Raw genomic sequence first — 20,641 nt, 5'->3', positions numbered from 1 at the left:
TTTGTATGAGTGTTTGTGTGCATGTGTTTGTATGAGTGTGTGTGCGTATGTGTGTGTGAGAGAGAGAACGGCACCCCGAGTGCAGCCTTGTGAAGTCCCTCATAGTTTTGACGCAGGCGTTGAAAATCAGTCTGCACGCAGAAGCACCTTGGTTCAGTAGAATACAGAATGCATGCAATACAGAGGAGCTGACAAACACCTGCATACTTATGTACTACTTTACTGCATCCTTGTGTACTCATGTACTTGTTTGAAAGGGTTGGCCACTGTACAGAAATGTGACATAGTTACACACCAGTTTATACGTAAATATTTCTGTTCCCGTGTTGGCTGTCTTTTTTTCATCCCTTTCCATTTCAATTTCTCTGTACAATGTGTTTCTTTTTTTCTTCTTGTGACCAATCTGCTAATAAATTGTGAGGACGTGTCTTGTCCACTCACCCGTGCCCAAATAACATCTTGGTTCTTTTGATTTCTTTTTGGTGTTCAGGTCTGTTCAGTCACAAAACATCTGACTAGAATTCAGTATTTCAAGTTGCAAGACAAAGCTTTTACTGGTTTTTATATTTGATATTTTATTCAAGTAAGTGAAGCATTTTGGCTTGATTTCCCATCAGCCATCACTTCCTAACACCATGGTGACACAAAAGTAAAACTGATTTGTCTTTTAAACAATTGGCCTTTGAGATCTACGGCAGCTGAAAGTTTTATTTTCTGTATTGAGCGAGTTTTGTTAAGGAGTAAGTTTACTTGTTTGTGTGATTAAAAACAGTTATACCAGGTTGGGAAGTTCTAACAGAAACTTCAGGTTGTGGATGGTGAAGTTTTCTCCTTTGACAGATAAACAAGTCTTTTTTTTTTTTTCTTTCTTTTTTTTTTTTTAAGAAAAGCAATGTGACTGGTGGAAACATGAAAGTGTTTTTTTGAATTCTGGGATCCAGTAGACAAAAAAAGATGGTTTAATGTTGTGAGTAATAACGATGCACTGTTTGTTTTGGTGGTACTACTAAACAATTTGTGATTTAGGTAAGGTGTGTATCAGTTTTGTTTTCTTTTAAAATTGTCTATGGCTTGAGATTGGACTATTGTATGTTTGAAACTGATTATTTATTTAGGAGGAAATTGAATGGAGATACTTTTTTCATAATACTGAAAGTAATCAAAAGCTTTTAAGTCGAAGTCTACTCTATGAAATATGCACAGATTAACTGTCAGGATTGTAGAAGTGTACATATTTTACAGTCTCAATCTTTGAGCATGTTTTTGTTTTTCCTTCAGTAACTTAGTCGAGATTTTTCTTTGGGTTACTGTTCCAAGACAAAATACTCCAGTTATCAGTCTTACTTTTCTGAAGTTTGTCAGAAATATAAACGCCTCTGTACTTGACTCCATCATTTCATCTGAACATCTGTACATAAATAAACTGAGACATGTTCATCTTTTCACTGACTGTGGGCACATTTTATTTACAGTTTGTCATTTTAGTTCCTGCTGAACTCATTCAGGTCTAGGAACGAGGACATTTTCACACGACTTGAAATGAGAATGCTGACATCTACTGAAAATGTATTAAAAATATACAGTATACTATTCCAAGGGAAAGTAGGAAAAAGTGATCTTTTTAGTTCATCTTTTATTTTTGGAACCGTTTGATTATCGTTAACGAATATCAATACTATTTGTCATGCCATTCAGTGGATAAGAGGCCCGTTTAGTTGAGTTTGATTTTTGTTGATTTAGTTAATTTTTGAAAGTGTTCACAGGAAGTAAATATATGCTATTGTGTCTGTCTTTACACTTGAACTGATGATACATTGCCCTCTGGTGGTCACACTTCGTTATTACACTTCGTCTTCTTTAAAAGCTGCGATTGAACAACATCACAGTCCCTGGCCGTTAGAAATGATAAAAACTGTTATATAACCTTCCCGTTTCTATATCGTTTTTCCTCTGTTTTACCTCAGTCAATGTGTTTGCAGTTGCACTTGAGGAAAAGAAGTCCGTGGATTGGCGCACAATACAGTGTATTTATAGTGGTGTGTTTTAAAACTATACCACTAGGCTCAATTATTTTTGTTTATTTATTATTAACTGTTATTATTATTATCACCAATGAGCTACTGGTCACATGAATTTCCCCTAGGGGATAAATAAAGTATCAGAATCCACGGTATTTTGGCGCCATCCAGTGGACAAAGGCGAAAACTGCAACAACAGGGGAGAAAAAGAAACATGGCGGCGGCTGCTACCAGACTTATATCAAGGTTAACATTGGTGACTGGTAAGTTTTCATTTGAACGTGCATCGCCAATTTGTTTCGATACGTATCAAAGCTGTCGGGATGTCGCCGTTTCTTTTTAAATGATGTTTTAAACATTTTGGTTTCCGTGTCAGTCCCGGCGAGTTTCACCCATTTAAACCAACAAGCCAAGTACAACTGATGATTAATAATTAAACTTTAACTCTACGTAAAGCTTGTTTTTCTCATCGACACTATGGTTAGAGAGCTTTTTTGGTTGTGGCAAGTGAAATCTTTGGTCCTGATCCGTGACTATCAACACGACATGACTCAAAGCTGAATGAATAATTTGGACGAAAAAATGAAAGTACAACCGCCGATATTACATATGAAGATGTTCATATATATGTAATATTAATATTAATCAGGACTGCAAATCATAATTATTTATTATTATTGATCTGTCTATTTCCCCCTGGATTCTCCGGATGGTTTTATGAAAAAAAATGGCTAAAAATTGTGAAAAATGTCAGTTGTTATCAGCCCTGGCAGGAGTAGTGTCAGCAGCAAACCACAGCTGCCTCTGCAGGAGCCGCCTGAGTGTCTCAAGGCCTGTGAGATGTAATGCAGTAGCTGTGGAGCAGAGACCTAGGGCCTCACACTGACCTCTCACCCTGAGTCAGTCATTCATTAGGTGGACAAGAGAAAATTCCCTCACAGAAACATGCAGTCAGTCAGTCGCTTCAACGTTGTCACTAATGTATTAAACCTTTTCACCAGAGCTTCAGACTAAGACGCCAAATGTTTGGATGTTTTGATAAAAACCTGACTGACTTTAGAAACAGTGAGTCAAAATGTTCAGACACAACACTGTACTGAAGTTCCAACAGTAACATGTCGGAAAGATAACTATATTCTGTTTCAACACTGCTTTGGTGATCAAACTTATACCTTGGCATCAGTTATAGTAAATTCACACTACATATAGTATATATATGTATATATACTGCTCAAAAGATTAAGGGAACCCACAGTATAACACCAAGTCAGTTAAACTTCAGGGATATCAATCTGTCCATTTAGGAAGCAACAAGTGATTGTGAATCAGTTTCAGCTGCTTTGGTGCAAGTGAAAGTGACAACAGCTGCAATGCAGAGGATAAAAGCAAGACAACCCCCAAAAAGGGAATGGTTCTACATGTGGTGGCCACAGACACTTGCTCTCTCCTTCTCCTTCCTGACTGATTCTTCTCCAGTTTCGTGTTTTGCTAGTGTCCGTGTCACCACTGGTAGCATGAGGCGGCACCTGCAGCACAGTCAGGTTGCACAGGTAGTCCGGCACATCCATACGTGCAGCCGCAAGAAGGTTTGCTGTGTCTCCCAGCACAGTCCCAAGAGCATGGAGGAGACACCAGGAGACGCCCGTTACACCAGGAGAGCTGGACAGGAGCCGTGGAAAGCATCAACCCAGCAGCAGGACCGCTACCTGCTCCTTTGTGCTGCCAGAGCCCTACAACATGACCTCCAGCAGGCTCCTGGTGCGCATGTTACTGACCAAACTGTCAGACACAGACTCCATAAGGCTGGCGTGAGGACCTGACGTCCTCTAGTGGGACCTGTGCTCACAGCCCAGCACCCTGCAGCTCGACTTGCATTCGCCAGATTCACACTGAGCGCATGTGACAGGCGTGAAAGAGTCTGGAGACGCCGTGGTGAACGTTATGCTGCCTGTAACATCATCCAGCATGAGCAGTTTGGTGGTGGGTCAGTGATGGTCTGAGGAGGCAGATCCTTGGAGGGTCGCACAGACCTCCATGTCACAGCCAGCTGTAACCCTGACTGCTGTTGGGTACCTGGTGTAGGGATGACGAAGGCATTGATGCCATTGACTGGCCCTCACGTTCCCCTGACCTAAACCCAACTGAGCACCTATGGGACGTTATGTATCGGTGCATCCGAAGTACCGCCACAGACTGTCCAGGAGCTCACTGACGCCCTGATCCAGGTCTGGGAGGAGATCCCCCAGGACACCATCCTCCGACTCATCAGGAGCACGCCCAGACGCTGTCAGGAGTGTATACAGGCACACGGGGGTCATACACAGAGTTGGATCAGCCTGTGGTTTCAATTTTTTACCTTGATTTTCAGTGTGATTGTGAATCCAGCCCTCACTGGGTTTCCATTGACCGTCATTACGTCATTTTGTTCTTAACAAATTATACAATGAACATCAGTGAAGAACTTCAACTTGAATAATTCGCTCATCAAGATCCGATGTGTGATTTAAGAGTTCCCTTAATTTAGAACTGCAACTCATAATTATTTATTATTATTATTATTATTATTATTATTATTATTATTGATCTGTTTATTTCCCCTGGGTTCTCTGGATGGGTTTGTGTATAAAAAGGCTGAAAATAGCGTCCAAATCTTCAAATGTCTCTAAAACCCACAAATATTCACTTTACAATTGTACAATCATCACATCTGAATTTTCAGCATTTTTGTTTGTTAAATGATCAAAATGATCAAAATATTCTCAGATGAATCATTATCTTGTTTGAGTGCACTTTATTATTGAGTGCAAATGTTAGTGCACGTGGCGGCCTGAACCTTCTGTGCTGATGGCAGCAACTAGTAAAATGAAAACATCTGCAGCTCAGGTTTGTCTCGACACACACACACACACACACACACACACACACACACACACACACACACACACACACACACACACACACACACACACCCTCCCTCCCTCTGAAACCATTAGTAAATTCATAAGACGAGCTGCAGTGTTTTGTCCCACACCCCCTTCCTCTGTGCTCAGGTGCCACTCTCACTTCACTCTTCTTACCCAGGGGGAGGCAGTGGGATTGGACGGGCCGTGTGCCAGCGTTTCGCCTCTGAGGGCGCCTCCGTGGTGGTCGCTGACATCAGTGAGGAGTCGGCCAATGAGACGCTGGGGAGTCTGCAGGGTGACCTCAGAGGGCAGGGTCACATGGCAGGTGTGGTGGACGTCTCGTCAAAAGAGAGTATAACGAAGCTGGTCACAAGTATACAGGTGTGTGTGTGTGTGTGTGTGTGTGTGTGTGTGTGTGTGTTTACATACTTTTTACTCTAACATGAATATCTGTTAGAATCCTGGAAATTTCTTTTTTCCCCGCCCTTCTTCTCTGCTAACAGTCAGTGTCCTCTCGCTCTGCAGACCCGTTACTTCCAGCCTCCCTCAGTGTGTGTGAACGCAGCAGGCATCACCCGGGACGACTTCCTGCTCAACATGACGGAAGAAGAGTTTGACAAAGTCATCCAGGTCAACCTGAAGGTAACACAGCTGTGACATCCTGCTCTGACATCCCTCACTCAGTGACCAGAGGACCAGCACAGGCTGCAGTCACGCTTCTCCTCAACACACACACACACACACACACACACACACACACACACACACACACACACACACACACACACACACGTCCAAAACATTCCTAACAACAAAACACAGAGAGAGTCAAGTCTGTTTTCCAGCAGTTTTCTTGCTTGAAATGAAACTCCTGAATGATCATGATAGTTCATCTGTTTCTGGATTATAAATTAAAAGTCACAGCAGCTACGAGATGAAATCTTCCGACAGCGCATCAGTGCTGCTCCAGTGTTCGGTGAGACACTGAATGACGGAAACAGATTGAAGCGATTCGTTCACTCATCCTTTTCCCCCTGTGTCTCCCCCAGGGTTCATTCTTGGTCACGCAGGCCGTCGCTCAGGCTCTGGTGGCCTGCGGAGCACCCAAAGGATCCATCGTTACCGTGGGCAGCATCGTGGGAAAGGTGAGACACCAGCAGCTGTGGCGGGCACAATGTCACGTTCTCACATTTTCAGTATGAAGATGACGCTGATAAGCGTTTTGTGCAGGAAGTGTGACAGTGGGATCGTTCCCAGCTGTTGAGGTGTGTGGTGTTTTCAGCCCGGTGGCCCTGTAGTTTCTCTTCAGTGGGACCAATTAAAAACAGTCCAGACCAAGTCATTTCAAATCATGAACTTTTAAAGGAACATAATGGCTTTTTACAAAGTAGAGGATACAAAAATAAACTCGCAGAATTCCATCGAGAACAAGAAGGAGCCGTTCAGTCTCTTGATGGATTCGAATTTGGGCTGTTAACAAAGTGATACAGGAGCTAATGCGCTGCACGCTCGTGTCTGTGTTTGTAGGTGGGAAACGTGGGACAGGCGAATTATGCCGCCTCTAAAGCTGGAGTGGAGGGTTTAACCAGAACCGCTGCCAAAGAGCTCAGCAGGTGAGAGGAGTCTGATCAGCCAGCCGACACATCGGGACGCAGAGAGCTGATCCGAGTGTCTGCTTCTCCTTTCTCCTGTCCTCAGGTTCGGGATCCGGTGCAACTGTGTTCTGCCGGGATTCATATCGACTCCCATGACGGATAAAGTGCCAGAGAAGGTTATTACCAAGGTACAGCGCACGCCGGGCGGCAGACAGATTCAGTAACACTTCACGCAGGCCTGTAGTGATATTCTAACCACTGAATACCACGCCCTTCATAAAGTTATACATATTGTTTTTTTTACCGTAAATGACACTTTGTGCATTTTTGACAGGAGAAGGCTTTTAAATAAAGTTCAAGATGTACCAAACACAAATCATTATTTAAGCCAAGAAAGCAACATATGCAGGATATGAATTAAAGTCAAAATAAAATAAAATGCGACATTATTTTTCATTTATACAAGCTACTGAATAATACAGTACACACTTAACAATCCAGTCTTGTTGCTTGTATTTTATGAATTAAAATGAAGTTACTTTTCCCTCCTAGAGCTGTTTACCTCTTAGAAAAGGTGACTTTTTTTGCCCAGTAGATATTAAGGGTCAGTTCACACAAACTACCAAAAACAGGCATAAAACCAGAGTTTTCCCTTTGGTATTAAATAGTTACCACAGAGTATAGTCCTGACTAAACTCAACTTTATTTCATTATTATTTCAAATATCAGTATTTAATGAATCTGTTGTTCTGGAGCGGAAGCAGAGGAGTTGGTGGTGAAGAACTTAAACCATCCGTACGGCTAAGAGTCAGTGGGGGAGGGGGGTGGGATTTGATTTCACTTTGATCTCCATCATTTCTGTGTCCCTGGTTGGACTGCAGTGACACCCTCCTTAAACGTATTTGTTCTTGTGTTTCAGATGAAATCCTTGGTGCCTATGGGAAGAATGGGCGAGCCTGCAGGTCAGTTAATGTTTGACATAACTGACTTGAACCTTTAGTCTCGCATCGTAGATGTTTATAATGGACGGGATACCTTCTGTTGAACGCTTCCAGCAACACTGGAATCGAAAACTTCAACCTGTAACGTGGGGATTTTAGATCTGTCATTGCATCAGCTGCAGCTAAACCAGCTGAAGATTTTCCTAGTGGATCCAGAAAAACTTTAAAATGTTATTTGAACGTTATGAAAGTACTCCTCCTCTCGTGCTCACCTCTTCATCTCCCTTCAGGTTTGTCCTTTACAGTGTAATAAGGCTGAGGGATATGGATTGTACCTGGTCCGTGTGTTTATCTGACACGCACGGTTTCCATGACTTCAGCACATTGATGACTTGTCCTTCGTTTTGTCCTCTTGCTGTCCTGCAGAGGTCGCTGACGTCTGTGCCTTTCTAGCCTCAGATGACTCTCGATACATCACAGGCGCCAGCGTCGAAGTGACAGGTGCAGTGTGGTTGAATGCTCGATCAGCTGTTTCTGTAAAAACACGCTTTTATAATCTGTTTCTTTTGATAGGAAATAAGTGACAAGTTCCCCTCAACTAAGCTGAACTTTTATTAACACATTAAATCATACACTGATGGTTTTAAATGTAAAGTGCTATAACTCACCTTACGTGTCTCTGTGTTTGTCAGGTGGACTTTTCATTGGCTAAATCAAATGGCCGTCACGCTGATGAAGACCAATGAGAGGCGAGTTTCTAAAGGGGTTCTGCTGTTAGTGGCTCTTTGATCATGAACTGTACAGTGTAAAGACACTTTCTGTGCCAATAAATACCTCTGTTTGTAATGTTTCTCTACAGACAGCTGTCCCCTGGTTTTCATTTTAACCTAAAGCTCTAAAGTATTTTATTTATTATTCCCTTACACTTTGATGATTAGACAAATCTGTCTTCATGAAGTTTCTCGGTCTTTGCTGCCGATGCTGTTTAAAAACCAAAATAACCACTGCAGTTTTTTCTTTTTTCCACAATGAGCTGTAGGTTTGGAGATGCTGGTCCTCACAACACAGCTAAATGTGCAAGTCATGTTTTGGAAACGGGGGCCCACAATCCCAAAGATTATGCAACAGTGCATTCCCCCTGAGCCACGAGATCACGCCACAGTTTAGTTTGTCATGTGTCATTTTTCCAAACAGCTTTAGATTTTGAAACACAAGCAGTCAGAGATGAAGGAAAAAAAAACATTTATTTTAAAAGAATCAAATGAAACTTTCTGTCACCTTTGCAGCTGCTGTGCATCAGCACACTTTTGAATGTGCAGTTTTTCTCTGTGGTCATGAGAGAAAGCAACAAAATGTAAAGGACTGTTTAGGTTTGGAGGAGATCATTACTTCTGGTGCTTAAAATCTAGAAACTGCAAGTCACTTAAAGAAACCTACACTTCAGTGCTGGTGTCCACGCTGGTTTTACAGCTTGATGATTCACAGCCAGTTGTTTTACAATATGTGTTTTGTTTCTAGTGACAGACCTAAATTGATTTAGATAAATTACTGTCTCTATTTAAAGCAACAGCTCCAAGAAACTGATGAGAAATCCACAGGAGAAGGAACCGCAAGTGGCCACAAGGTGTCGCTGTTTTACCACATAACATGACCATGTACCAAGTGTGGAGCAGCAGAAACACAAATCACAACCAAACTACAGTCAAAATGAATGAAGCGCAAATAAAGGTAATAGATTTAAACAGATTTTGAAGCTTAGCATAAGCTGTGGAGGAATGATTCACAAGGGAAATGATGTATTTTACTTTGACATTAATAACGACCTATATTGAAACAGACATGTAAGAATATAACACCCATAAAAAGGTGTGTTTTGTCTGTCTTCTGGCAAAGTGACACAAAAACATCAAATAAAAGTAAGCTACAACCTTTTCTCCGAGTCTCTAAACTACCTGTATAAATGAGAAACAGCGCCGCCTTGTGGCCATTTGCGTTGAGGCAAGGAGAACTACTGATGGGAGGGGTTTGGAAGAAAAACAAGAGTCAAGCAGCTCTTTTTAAAAAGATTATATATTACAGAAACAGGAATTTAAAAAAAATTACTTACACACATTTTAAAATAATACTTTTTTCTCTTTTCAGCACCATATTTTTTTATGTTGAAATGTTCGTCTTCAACACAATAAAAACAAACAAAAGTTGAGGTCGTTCTCTCTGGAGAATCTCAAGGACAGATTTTTTTATTTTTAGGTTTTGGCCATCCCGCCCCGTTTCCCTGCTATATTAGAAAAAAAAAAGGCAAACAAATGAAAAAAAAACAAAAAAAACCCCCAAATGAATCCAGACCCCTAGTATGATATCACCCCACAGCCACTTTATACCCACAAACAATAATCTTATTAATCACTTTTAATCCCATGGTGGCTGACAGGGTTGTCCCCTCCCTCTCACAACCTTCCCCCCTACTCGCTGTGGTCTCATAGAAATATAAAAGCTCAGAGGATTGTGTGTCAATATCGTCAGCTGACTAAGTGAAATATATTTGCGTTTTCAAAGCCCAGTGAAGCAACGACCTGAGCCTGAAGCCGACATACGCCAAGTCACACAGTAGCAACGACAAGGAAATGTGACAGAACTGGAGAGTCACCATTTAATCATTACAGTGGAGGCAAAAAATTTTAACAGCACAGTACAGTTGATGAAAACACTAAAAAAACAAAAAAAAAGAAAAACAAAAAAAAGGGATATTACAATAAAAATATGGCCACAGATTCTTTGGTTGTACAAAAGGAGTTTGGACAGGGCGTGAACAGAAGCACCGTAACTCAGGCTGGCAGTGAGTTTAACTTGACCTTCAAGCGTCAGCTACAGGAAATAAATACAAATGAAATATACCACATTTGACTGGAATATTTGGTGGTTCTTGTTTTTTTTTTTTTTTTAAATCTCAAAGCACCCTGTTTGTTTTAAATAAATACAATAGAATATCACTATTTCTGTACAAATGGAATGTAATGCACATTTTCCCCAGTAAAAAGCTTCATGAAAAAGAGACTAAAGAAAATGGAGGACTCAAAGTGAATACTAAAACTTTTATGCTTTGGTATAATTAGCACCTTGCCACACAGTTTCTTTCAGTAAAGCATGCGTTTTATTCACTGCTGCAGGAAAAAAAAAAAGAGCAGGGAGGAACTTTGAATCTGATTTACATGTTTAAGCCCTGACGGTGTTCTCTGCTTGGATGCAAATGGAATGGAAAACAATAATCAAAGCACCCAGGAAGTGACTCAGGAAATACTGGACTGTGGTAGTGACCCTGGTAGCTCGATCCATGATTTTAAAGAGGAAGAATCAGCCCTTTAAAAATGCACCAGTAACATGCAAATACAATAGCATCGAGTTTAGCACAGTTTACAAAAAATAATGGCTTTTAAAAATCACTGATCTAGATATCGACACATCTTCTATCCCGCCTCGCTGCGCGCTGCAGGTTTGGTCCGATGTTAACAAAAGGAACAGTTTTAACAGAGTTTCTGCTGCTCTCAGGGCCGAGGAAAGATTGTCCAGTTAACAATAAAAACAATAACTCATTTAGACTGTTAATAAAACTGCAAGGCGGTCACGAGGAGAATGTTACAAAGAGTAGAAGATTCACTTGGTGGCAGATTAAACAAGACAAAAACAGATCAGTCTAACAAGCAAGACCCTGCTGGTGTGCTTTCGGTCAGTTCCCTCTTTTTTGACTCTGGGTGGAAACTGGTGGCATTCGTTCTTTGGTTTCTTTTGATGTCATAAGGTAAGAGCTGAGGGTTACTCTGCGTTCTCAATGCGAGCAACGTGATTGACGAGTCACTACGAAAACTAGACGACCAGAGACGTTAACCTTTACAGAGGTGGAGGAAAAGTTTGTGACCTCTGGCCGTCCTTTTCCTGTCAGTTTGGTGTCTGCTGTTGTGATTTGACTTTGGTTCATGAGAGGAAGTTCTGGCTGAAAACTTTCAATTCTCAGCAACTTTCTACCTGGATGACTGAAGGGAAAACGACAGAGCCACGAACCACGACACGTATTTAACTGTTCCTCATAGATGCTGTCCTGAAAGAGTGACCGTCAATCAAGCTGCTCGCAGTGTGAATGTGGGATTAAAGAAATCAAAATCATGTCTGAGTGTGACCCTTCTGTGGGAGGAGGAGGAGGAGGAGGGGGGAGGTAGAGCAGGTGAGATGAGTGGAAGGAAAAAAAAGAAAAAAAAAAAAAGAAAAAAAGAGAGACAGCGGGGAGGAGAGAGGAGTGAGAGGGGGATCGGAGACGGGGGGCTTCAGGCCTCAAGTTGCCGGCTTGCTCTCTCTCTCTCAGGCCGGCCCCTTTCGCTGCTGGTAAAGAAAACACTGTTTTATTCCGACGAACACTCTCTCCTGGTTTTTTTTTTTCTTCCTTTCTCGCGGACGTGCGCCCGAGCGATGGTCTCCTCTTCGCGAGTTTTTAAAAAAAATTCTCTCCTCTTTACTTTTATTTTGACGTCCATTAATTGTTGGGATGGATGTTGCTTTCCCCAGGCACGTACTTGAGTGTGAGTGTGTCTCACAACAGCATCTGTGTGTGTAAGTGTGTGTGTGTGGGTTTGTGTGTGTGTGTGTGTGTGTGTTTCATATCATTTACAAGTTAATTTACAAATTACTGGGCATGTATGTTTATTATATATTCTCCTGGTTCTAAGTGCATGTGTGTGTGTGTGTGTGTGTGTGCGTGAGCATTTGCATGTGTTGTTCTCTGCATGGTGTGTGTGTGTGTCTGTGTGTGTGTGTGTGTGTTTGTGTGTGTGTGTGTTTTTAGCCTTGGAAACAGACAGGTCCCACTTCAAAGCCAAACTGCTGGTTGCTCTCCCCAAAGTCTGACACCTTGATATCCAGCAGAGGAAGGTGCTCCACCTGTGGTGTGTTGATCTCCAGGACCGTCCTGTCGAAGCCCTTACGATACTGCGGAGAGAAACACAGAGGATGAGACGCGTCACAAATCAGAATCAGGATATTTACACGTGGCAGAACATGTTCATCTACTGTGCGTCTGTGTGGAAACACTCTTGTAAATCTTAAGTTACGCTGATGTTTTTAGGCTCTTAGCACATTAGTAACTAACACCTTGGAAAGAGGAAATTCACAAGTGATGCACTTCAGATGAGGTTAGCATGTGCCGCCTGGTGCTTGACAGTTGACAGTCACAGCAGATTATCATTTGCCTTCATGTCTCTGTGTGCTGCTGTTATTTCAAGACAATATCTATTCACAAAATGAGGCAATTCTCGAGCGTCTTAAGTTCATTACATCCTGTATATCCCAACAACGTCAACACACACAACACAAAGCTCTTTCTAACAGCACTGAAGGGTGAAGAATTGAATAGACTAGAATATAAATGAAAATCAGCGGGTGGAAAAAGAAACAGACGTGTGGTTTCTCCTGTGATTTGCAGCGCAAGAGGAGACAATACGATAATTATATTTTTTATATAGTTGTTTTTCTATTCATATTTTTGTGTACTTGAAGAGAGTGTACATCATAATATGTGATATGAGACCGTAAGCAGTCAGCAAATTTATTTTCAAATGTTAATCAGCAAAAATATGCAGCATGTTGATGTAGAGGAGGATGGGAAACCATCTCCATTCGGCTGCATGAAATCAAACGCTATCTTTATGTTCTTCATGTGATGTTTTGACATGGGACATGACACAGGAGGGATCAATCTGCAGTGTAACCCAATGGGATATCAAGACAGAAAAGCTGTTCAGACGTGTTGGTGTCATTGGTTAGGTGTTGGATGAGTTTTGCCGACTAGTTCAGAATGAGGTCAACACTGACGAGACACTGTTTTCCAGGAAGTGACAGTTTTCCAGTAAGACTCAATAAACCTTTCAGCAGAGAAGCATCAGTTTGTGCGTGTGTGAACTCACAGAGCAGCCGTCGACCAAGGCTTTGATGTAAGGGTTGGTCTCGTAGCTCAGCTCCTCGTCGTTGGCGCCCCGGAGGTGCAGCGCCCTGTCGTAGCTGTTCTTGGCGCTTTTGTCGGCCCAGGCCACTGAGCGGTGGCAGTGGTAGGTGAAGTTCTGGCGGGCCTGGACGCTCAAGAGACGCAGGAAGCCGAGCTGGACCACGGCCACAGGCTCGCCGTTAGAGTCCATGTAGGAGAACTGGGAGGAGGAGGAAGAAGGGGTGATATGAATATAGTAGGTGAGAACATTAGAAAACAAATTAGAAAACAAAAGTCTCACTCAGGGTTACTAACCTTACTACCAGTGGCGAACTGACTGTACCAGGATCCTGGAGTCTCTTTGTCCCAGGAGCTCATCTTCACCTGTCAGCAGAAACGTCCACATCACTTATTATAGTCAGACATGTTCAGTTCGATATGTTGATTCGTGCACGAATAAATAAAAACAGCTTGTGTGAGAAAATAATCGCTCATATCTCCTTAGTTTGACAATAAATGAAACACAGATGTGATTGGGGAATTAGTTTCTACACAGTTGTGTTTTTTTTTTTTTTTGCTGCATCATCCCTAAAATGTTTCGTTCGACTGTATTTCTTAACTTGCACTCAGAGATGTCACAGTGGTGCTGATTGGGTGACTGACCGTGTTGATGCTCTTGCTGGGATACAGGCACGTCTCTGCTCCGTTAGTGAAATTACAGAAGACCTTGAAGGAGTCTCTGGAGCAGCCCTGGTTGGGGTCGATCCAGTACTCTCCTGCAGAGGGTGACAGAGACAAAGCCGGGTGCAAAAAAATCTCTTAGTAAGTGTATTGAATTATTTTATTTGGTTGGAGTTCAGTATATGTTCTTAGTTGTTGTGTTTAAATATGTAATGAAAAAAAGAAGCGCTGTCCAGAATCATCCGCATGTTGAAACGACAAGATGGAGGGATCATTACTTTCAGCAGGTGGCTGGTAAACTTCAGGCTGAAGCCTCTTACCGTCTTTGAGGTCTGGCTGGCTGAGGTGCAGGTCCTGGCAGGTGCGGGCGGGGCTCTCCTGGGTGCCCAGAGGGAAGCGCATGGTCTCGATCTCCTGTCGGAGGGAGTTGAGAGAGCCGAAGATCTCCTCCATGCCTTCGCTGCCCATCAGGAACTCGGTGCCAGCGGTGTCAGATGCGGGCATGTCGGGGTCGGACTCGGGGAGCAGCTGGCTGGCGTCGATGGAGCGCTTGGACTTGGGACTCCTCTGGATGGGCAGGGGCTGAATGACCTCACCTGGGGGGCCCTGGGAGGCACGTTTACATTTCAATCAGTCAACTGACAAATGATAAATCCTACTTTTCCTGAAGTTTTCACAGAGAGAGGTGAAGTACTTACAGGAGGTCCAGGAGGTCCCTGCACTCCCTTTTCTCCCTTTGGACCGGCTCCTCCCTAAACACAACAGGAAGAGCAACGATTTGAGAAGCATTACAGCAGTAAATCACTTTCAGTGAACGATGTCACTCATATTGTGGAACACATTTGTAAAGTATACTCACACTAGCACCCTTAGCTCCCTTGATACCTTGAGGACCCTGGAAAAGACATCAGGCTTTAGTTTTTATGATGCTGATCAACTTCAGCGTTTCACCACTGTAACTGTTTACAATGAAACTCAAGAACATTATGTGAACGGAGCCAAGAGGAGGAAGACAGTGAGACGGGATGTTGATGGGATGAAAGAGGAGAATCACTCACAGGCAGACCAGGAGGACCAGCAGGGCCGATGGGTCCCGTGCCTCCAGACATTCCCTGTAACACACATGACGCATGAGACATGACATGAACGCATCTCACGCATTATATAAGTTGATGCGACAGCGGTCCGACTTACAGTCTCTCCTTTGGGTCCGGAGGATCCCTGAGGCCCAGGCAGACCTCGGTCTCCCTTCTCTCCCTGCTCTCCTGGGGGTCCGATGAGACCGATAAGACCTGGGTGTCCCTTCTCTCCCTTGGAACCGGGGTCTCCGCGCAGACCAGGCAAACCAGGAGGTCCCTGCAGGAGGAGAAGAAGAGGAAGAAGAGGAGAGGAGGAGGAGGACAGGGAGGAGGTGGTGGGGGAGACAGGAAACATGAAAAACAGGAGGTGAAGAAAGAGAGAGAGAGAGAGAGAGGGAGAGATGGAAGAGGTGGAGGATTGAGTGATGCGGCAGTAGGAGGTGTTTGATCCAAACTAGCTACTTTACAACTTAACAACTGTACTGCTGTGGATGTGTGGGTGAAAAGAAGAAGGTGTTGTTGTCTTACCAGGGGTCCAGGTGGTCCTTTCTGTCCGGCAGGTCCTGGAGATCCTTGCTCACCCTGAAACACAGGCACACATTAGCAGGTGACCATCCAACACATCGTACAACTAATGACCAATACAAAATACTAAGTAAAGTTAAATATTGTATTGTCTAGTTGCTGCATTGACAAATACAAAAATAATTCAGAGGCTTCACTGACCACTGATCCTGGGAGACCTCTGAGACCTTCTGTTCCTGGTTTCCCTGGTTGGCCCTGGGGGCCGACGGGGCCGGTTTTTCCTGGTGGGCCAACAGCACCTGGGTCTCCCTGTAAATGAGGATGATAAGAAAACATCAATAAAGTGTTTTCATGGGTTATTCTATGCATGATGGAACAGTATAAGTTATCACAGTTGGCTAACAAAAGAACAACATTCTCACTTTGCTAATGTTTTAATGGAAATGATCATCACCAGGGACCTTGGTATTTTTACTGTGTATACAGTGAGTTGAGCAGAACCACAAGGAGCTGAAAAATGCACTCAAAAGCTCTAGACTCACCTTGGTTCCCTTCTCTCCCTGACGTCCCTCTGGTCCTCTTGTTCCAGCTGGACCCTGGAGAGTTAAACATGTAACAGTGCATTTACAAACACAAAATGAGTTATATTCTGTAACTTCAAATTCCATAATTTAATCACATCCGTAATGAGACAGGTCACTGGATTATATCTGCACAACAAACACAGGAGGGAATCCAAACTGAATACAACATCACTGTCTGCACTTCTTATTGGACGCCGTACTGTTGAATCATTTGTACTTGTAAATTAAAATGTTTCTTCTCCTTTCAACTATCAGAGCAAACAATGAGGGCGACCTTACCCTCTTTCCTGGGGGGCCGGGAGGTCCGTTCTCACCAGGAGGTCCGGGGGAGCCCTGTAACAGGAGGCAGAGAGAGGAGATTCAGGTGATTTTAGAGACACATTTTATAAACCTTCATTCACATATCTGCTTTATTGCATGTTTTGACTTACAGACTCTCCCGCTTCACCATCTTCTCCTCTCTCTCCCTTGGCGCCATCTTGACCCTGAAGTAAAGCAGATCAGGGTTGGTGGTTTTTCTTCTTCTTGTACAGTAAAGTAAAAATCTCAAGACACCACGTGTATGAAACAAGCTGAACTGAACTGCCGGCAGCCACAGAAAACATGATTTGAAACATTTGTAATCTAACAGAACATATTATTGACAAGGTGTTTAAAAATACAGATACTCACTCTGGGTCCAACCTCACCAGGGGGACCAGGATCACCAGGGAAACCAACAGGACCCTGAAGGTGAGAAACAGAAGAATTTAGAGAGAAAATCCTTTGTTCATTCTGCTGTGGAGTCTAAAGTCATTGATCTGACTGCCAGTGTCAGTGGGTGTCATACAGGGTTTCCTTTGGGTCCGTCGTCTCCAGGTCGTCCTCGTCCTCCAGCGGGTCCAGCAGTTCCAGGTTGTCCGGCCTCTCCCTTCTCTCCGCGCTCCCCGCGAGGACCCTGGCGGCAGAAGCACCAAACTCTTTGTTAACTCATGGACGCTAATGACGAGTCAGTGAAGGGACAGTCTCCTCGTATCTCAACCCATAACGTGTTCGGGTCAGACGCTCACCTTCTTTCCAGGCTCTCCCACAATTCCAGGTGGTCCAGACTCACCAGGCTCTCCCTGCGGCGCAGACAGTATTTCTTTTAGTCATCAGGACAATGAATTCAGTTCTTATTTCTCTGGACACCATCAAACATCATTACATCTAATTAATTAAAAATTTGATCTATTCTTGCACCTTTTCTCCAAGAGATCCAGGATTACCAATACCACCAGGAGGACCTTGAGGACCCTGAAAAACACATATAAAAACAATTCAGATGAAAATATTTAATCATTTACATCAATTAAATATTGTTTTTTTTGTTTGTTTTTTTTAAACACTCACGTCAGCACCGTTGGGTCCAGCTGGGCCACGGGGTCCTGGAGGGCCTGGAGGACCCTGGAAAAATTAAAGAGAGTTGTGCTTGTATCATCATTTATGAATAGATCGTGATAAAACAAGACACTGAAGCAGGCATCGTGATAATTGTGTGTGTGTGTGTGTGTGTGTGTGTGTGTGTGTGTGAAACTCACCAGAGGTCCGACGTCTCCCGTCTCTCCCTTCTCACCTGGTGGTCCTGGCAGTCCCTGCAGGAGAAAGGTGACAGTTATGCAAACGCCAGTTGTACATAATTATGTTCATGAAACAAGTGTTGTGGCTTTCTGGGGTCTTTACCTGCAGTCCGATGGGTCCTGGGGCTCCTGGGAATCCTCTGGATCCCTCGTCACCTTTAGCTCCAAAAGGCCCCTGCTGACCCCTCGGGCCAAGCTCTCCATCAGCACCCTGCACCACAGAGGAAGATGAACGGACATATTCATGCGATTAACTTTTCCACTTGGTTAAGCCCTTTATCATGTGTGCATCTCCTGTATATACAATCAGGAACAAGCACAACTAACTGGCACTGCAAACTGTCAGATGTCTGTTGCAAAGAGTTAAAGTTTGAACTTACAGCAGGACCAGGCTGACCGACGGGACCCATTGGCCCAGGTGGACCCGGAGGACCCTACCAACAAACAAAAAAACAATGAGCAAGACGAAACAGCAGCCGCACGATAAACAGACAAACAGCATCATTATTCAGTATTTATTCATTAATTGAATTCTGATCATTTCCAATAGATATAAATCTTAGGGCTCTCAGGTCACTCACATGCTCTCCTTTCCCTCCTTTGGCGCCCTTCTGACCATGCTCCCCAACCTCACCCTGAAAAGACAAGGACACGTCACGTTATAGCAAAGTGCTGAAATGAATGATCATCACCCCTGATGAGAGCGCTGAGCCACACTGGACCTTATGACACATTACTCTGGACGATTAATAAAGTAACTCAGGTGGTTTTTACAAGGAGGTGTTGGTGTGAAGACTGTTACTTAGGGTTACTGGCCTTGTCTCCGTCCTCTCCGGGTACTCCAGGTGATCCGGCAGGGCCAGGCAGACCAACGGGACCCTGCACTCCATCACGGCCTGCCGGGCCAATAGGGCCTTTCTCGCCCTTAACAGGAGAAAAGGAGCAAAGTGGAAAATCAATAGTCGATCATTTTTCTTTGGCTGGACGGACGATGTTCAAGAGTCAAGTGCACTACTGCACACAGGAGAAAAATGTCCAGAATACTCACAGGGACTCCCTTCTCCCCAGCGTTTCCAGGAGGCCCCTGGGGGCCCGGTCTGCCAGGAGGTCCAACAGGTCCAGCAGTACCAGCTTGTCCCCTCTCACCAGGAGACCCCTAGAAAGGTACAATATCATGAAGATCGCACCAATTACAGCAGAAGACGGATGGACTGAGATACAAATACAAACGATGCTGATGCTGAAGTAAGTCACATCCTCTGCTGACAAACTACAGAGCTTCTATAGCTAGATATTACTGGTGTTGTTTTTGCTCCATTAGTTGGAGTTACAGTGTGATGGAAATGATCTTTTCACATGGTTTGAAACGTACAGCAGGTCCAGGAGGTCCAGCAGGTCCTTCACTTCCCTTCAGTCCTCCACCTCCCTGGAAAAGAAGACAAAAAGGGATGAATCTGTAATTTTTCAGCTCAGTTGCACACTTTTATCCAAAGGTCAATTTATTGCTATTAAGCGTCAGAGTCTGTGCCTGTCAATCTACACAGTATACTGTGTCTCTTGGTCAGACTCACAGGGGTTCCAGGCAGTCCTCTCTCTCCGGGGAAACCTCTCAGTCCAGGGGGCCCGTCCTTACCAGGGCCTCCTGGGGGTCCAGGGTCTCCCTTAGTGCCCTCCTTCCCTGAGGGACCAGGAAGTCCCTGCTCTCCAGGTGGACCTGGGGGTCCGGGGTGGCCGCGCTCACCCATGGGGCCGGTCTCTCCCGATGGGCCCTGGGAGGATGGAGAAATAGATGGAGATAGAGAGAGCAGAGAGGGGAAGAGGAACGAGGAAGTAAAAAGAGGAAAATGGAAGGAGGGTTTCCAGAAAAGAAAAAAACGAACGAAAGGAAAAGACGACAAGTTGTGTTGTTATGAAAACTGATGTGATTTATTGTATCGGTACTGACAAAATGATGCACCATGATGAGAAGACTCACCTGAGGTCCAACAACTCCGGGAGGCCCAGGTGGACCCATTTTACCTTGGAAACCCTGCAGGAGATAAACTCTGTTAACAGATAATCTACAACATGTTGAAACTCTATATAATTGTTGAGATGCATCATAATCCATGTGATCCACGTCTCATCATTAGAACAACTCAGCTGTTTTCTTTCTTTGGTGGAAAGGGTGTTTCGCCCTTTAATGATTCAACACATAACAGGAAGTAATGGGGTCACACCTGTTCTCCAGCATGTCAGCGGGAGAAGGAACTATGTAGAAATATTCCAGTGCACATCAGGAGTAACAGCAGCAACCTCAACATATCACTTCACCACTTCTTCATTTGTAATAATTCTGTATTGTAGCTCCCTCATGTTCGCTCATCACATGACCTGTGACGACTGAACACCTTTATTGTGACTGTGTAGTTATGTCAGTGCCTGGATCAGATACTGCATCTGAAGAAAAGCTTATAAAGGCACATAACTAACTGCACCTGATGTCGCTTTGAATCCAACCCACCTTCAAAGGGTGTCACCAAATAATTTACAGTCTCAAAATCAACAGAAAATGATGCAAAACACATAAATCATTTATCATTTTCCACAGTGTGAAAAAAACCCATCAGTAACAAACTAATCATTGACTGTTTGAATTTTATCAGGTATATTTTCAGGTGACTGACTGGATAATCAATCAAAAATCTAACTTACAACTTCTCCTCTCTGCCCGGGGTGTCCAGGCAGTCCGTCTTTTCCTGGTGGTCCCTGT

At 43.7% G+C, this 20,641-nt stretch overlaps 2 protein-coding genes across 2 annotated transcripts in view; one reads left to right on the top strand and one right to left on the bottom strand.

Moving 5' to 3' along the window:
* The first annotated feature begins 2,227 nt into the window (after positions 1-2,227).
* hsd17b8 (hydroxysteroid 17-beta dehydrogenase 8) lies at positions 2,228-8,313 on the top strand. The gene is made up of 9 exons (XM_022769310.1): positions 2,228-2,281; positions 5,100-5,302; positions 5,447-5,563; positions 5,971-6,066; positions 6,449-6,534; positions 6,620-6,704; positions 7,436-7,478; positions 7,884-7,958; positions 8,150-8,313. The coding sequence occupies exons 1-9, from the start codon at positions 2,233-2,235 to the stop codon at positions 8,167-8,169; spliced, it is 774 nt and encodes a 257-aa protein (XP_022625031.1). The 5' UTR covers positions 2,228-2,232; the 3' UTR covers positions 8,170-8,313.
* Positions 8,314-12,284: 3,971 nt separating this feature from the next.
* Positions 12,285-20,641, bottom strand: part of LOC111239435 (collagen alpha-2(XI) chain-like) — a 30,934-nt gene continuing 22,577 nt past the window's right edge. Inside the window, exons 36-64 of the mRNA XM_022769319.1 lie at positions 20,584-20,637; positions 19,865-19,918; positions 19,461-19,658; positions 19,262-19,315; positions 18,938-19,045; positions 18,706-18,813; positions 18,471-18,524; positions 18,270-18,323; positions 17,993-18,100; positions 17,851-17,904; positions 17,663-17,716; positions 17,513-17,566; positions 17,341-17,394; positions 17,121-17,228; positions 16,964-17,017; positions 16,723-16,776; positions 16,571-16,624; positions 16,250-16,303; positions 15,909-16,016; positions 15,711-15,764; positions 15,298-15,459; positions 15,162-15,215; positions 14,963-14,998; positions 14,802-14,855; positions 14,424-14,709; positions 14,086-14,198; positions 13,738-13,806; positions 13,406-13,642; positions 12,285-12,431 (exon numbers count right to left, since the gene is read on the bottom strand). Of these exons, the coding sequence (XP_022625040.1) occupies positions 12,285-12,431; positions 13,406-13,642; positions 13,738-13,806; positions 14,086-14,198; positions 14,424-14,709; positions 14,802-14,855; positions 14,963-14,998; positions 15,162-15,215; positions 15,298-15,459; positions 15,711-15,764; positions 15,909-16,016; positions 16,250-16,303; positions 16,571-16,624; positions 16,723-16,776; positions 16,964-17,017; positions 17,121-17,228; positions 17,341-17,394; positions 17,513-17,566; positions 17,663-17,716; positions 17,851-17,904; positions 17,993-18,100; positions 18,270-18,323; positions 18,471-18,524; positions 18,706-18,813; positions 18,938-19,045; positions 19,262-19,315; positions 19,461-19,658; positions 19,865-19,918; positions 20,584-20,637 (2,652 nt within the window). The remainder of the gene's footprint in view (positions 12,432-13,405; positions 13,643-13,737; positions 13,807-14,085; positions 14,199-14,423; positions 14,710-14,801; positions 14,856-14,962; positions 14,999-15,161; positions 15,216-15,297; positions 15,460-15,710; positions 15,765-15,908; positions 16,017-16,249; positions 16,304-16,570; positions 16,625-16,722; positions 16,777-16,963; positions 17,018-17,120; positions 17,229-17,340; positions 17,395-17,512; positions 17,567-17,662; positions 17,717-17,850; positions 17,905-17,992; positions 18,101-18,269; positions 18,324-18,470; positions 18,525-18,705; positions 18,814-18,937; positions 19,046-19,261; positions 19,316-19,460; positions 19,659-19,864; positions 19,919-20,583; positions 20,638-20,641) is intronic.

Source organism: Seriola dumerili, unplaced genomic scaffold, assembly GCF_002260705.1.
Source record: "Seriola dumerili isolate Sdu_G_001 unplaced genomic scaffold, Sdu_1.0 BDQW01002667.1, whole genome shotgun sequence".
Taxonomy (NCBI): Eukaryota; Metazoa; Chordata; class Actinopteri; order Carangiformes; family Carangidae; genus Seriola; species Seriola dumerili.
The sequence above is the reverse complement of the archived record's forward strand: the minus strand, read 5'-3'. Positions and strand labels throughout refer to the sequence as shown.

Bases quoted from the DNA above. Each gene is read 5' to 3' on its own strand.
- hsd17b8 (XM_022769310.1), top strand. From the start codon at position 2,233: ATGGCGGCGGCTGCTACCAGACTTATATCAAGGTTAACATTGGTGACT. The intron at 6,067-6,448 runs GTGAGACACCAG...CTGTGTTTGTAG, and splicing joins TGGGCAGCATCGTGGGAAAG to GTGGGAAACGTGGGACAGGC. The intron at 7,959-8,149 runs GTGCAGTGTGGT...TGTGTTTGTCAG, and splicing joins CGCCAGCGTCGAAGTGACAG to GTGGACTTTTCATTGGCTAA.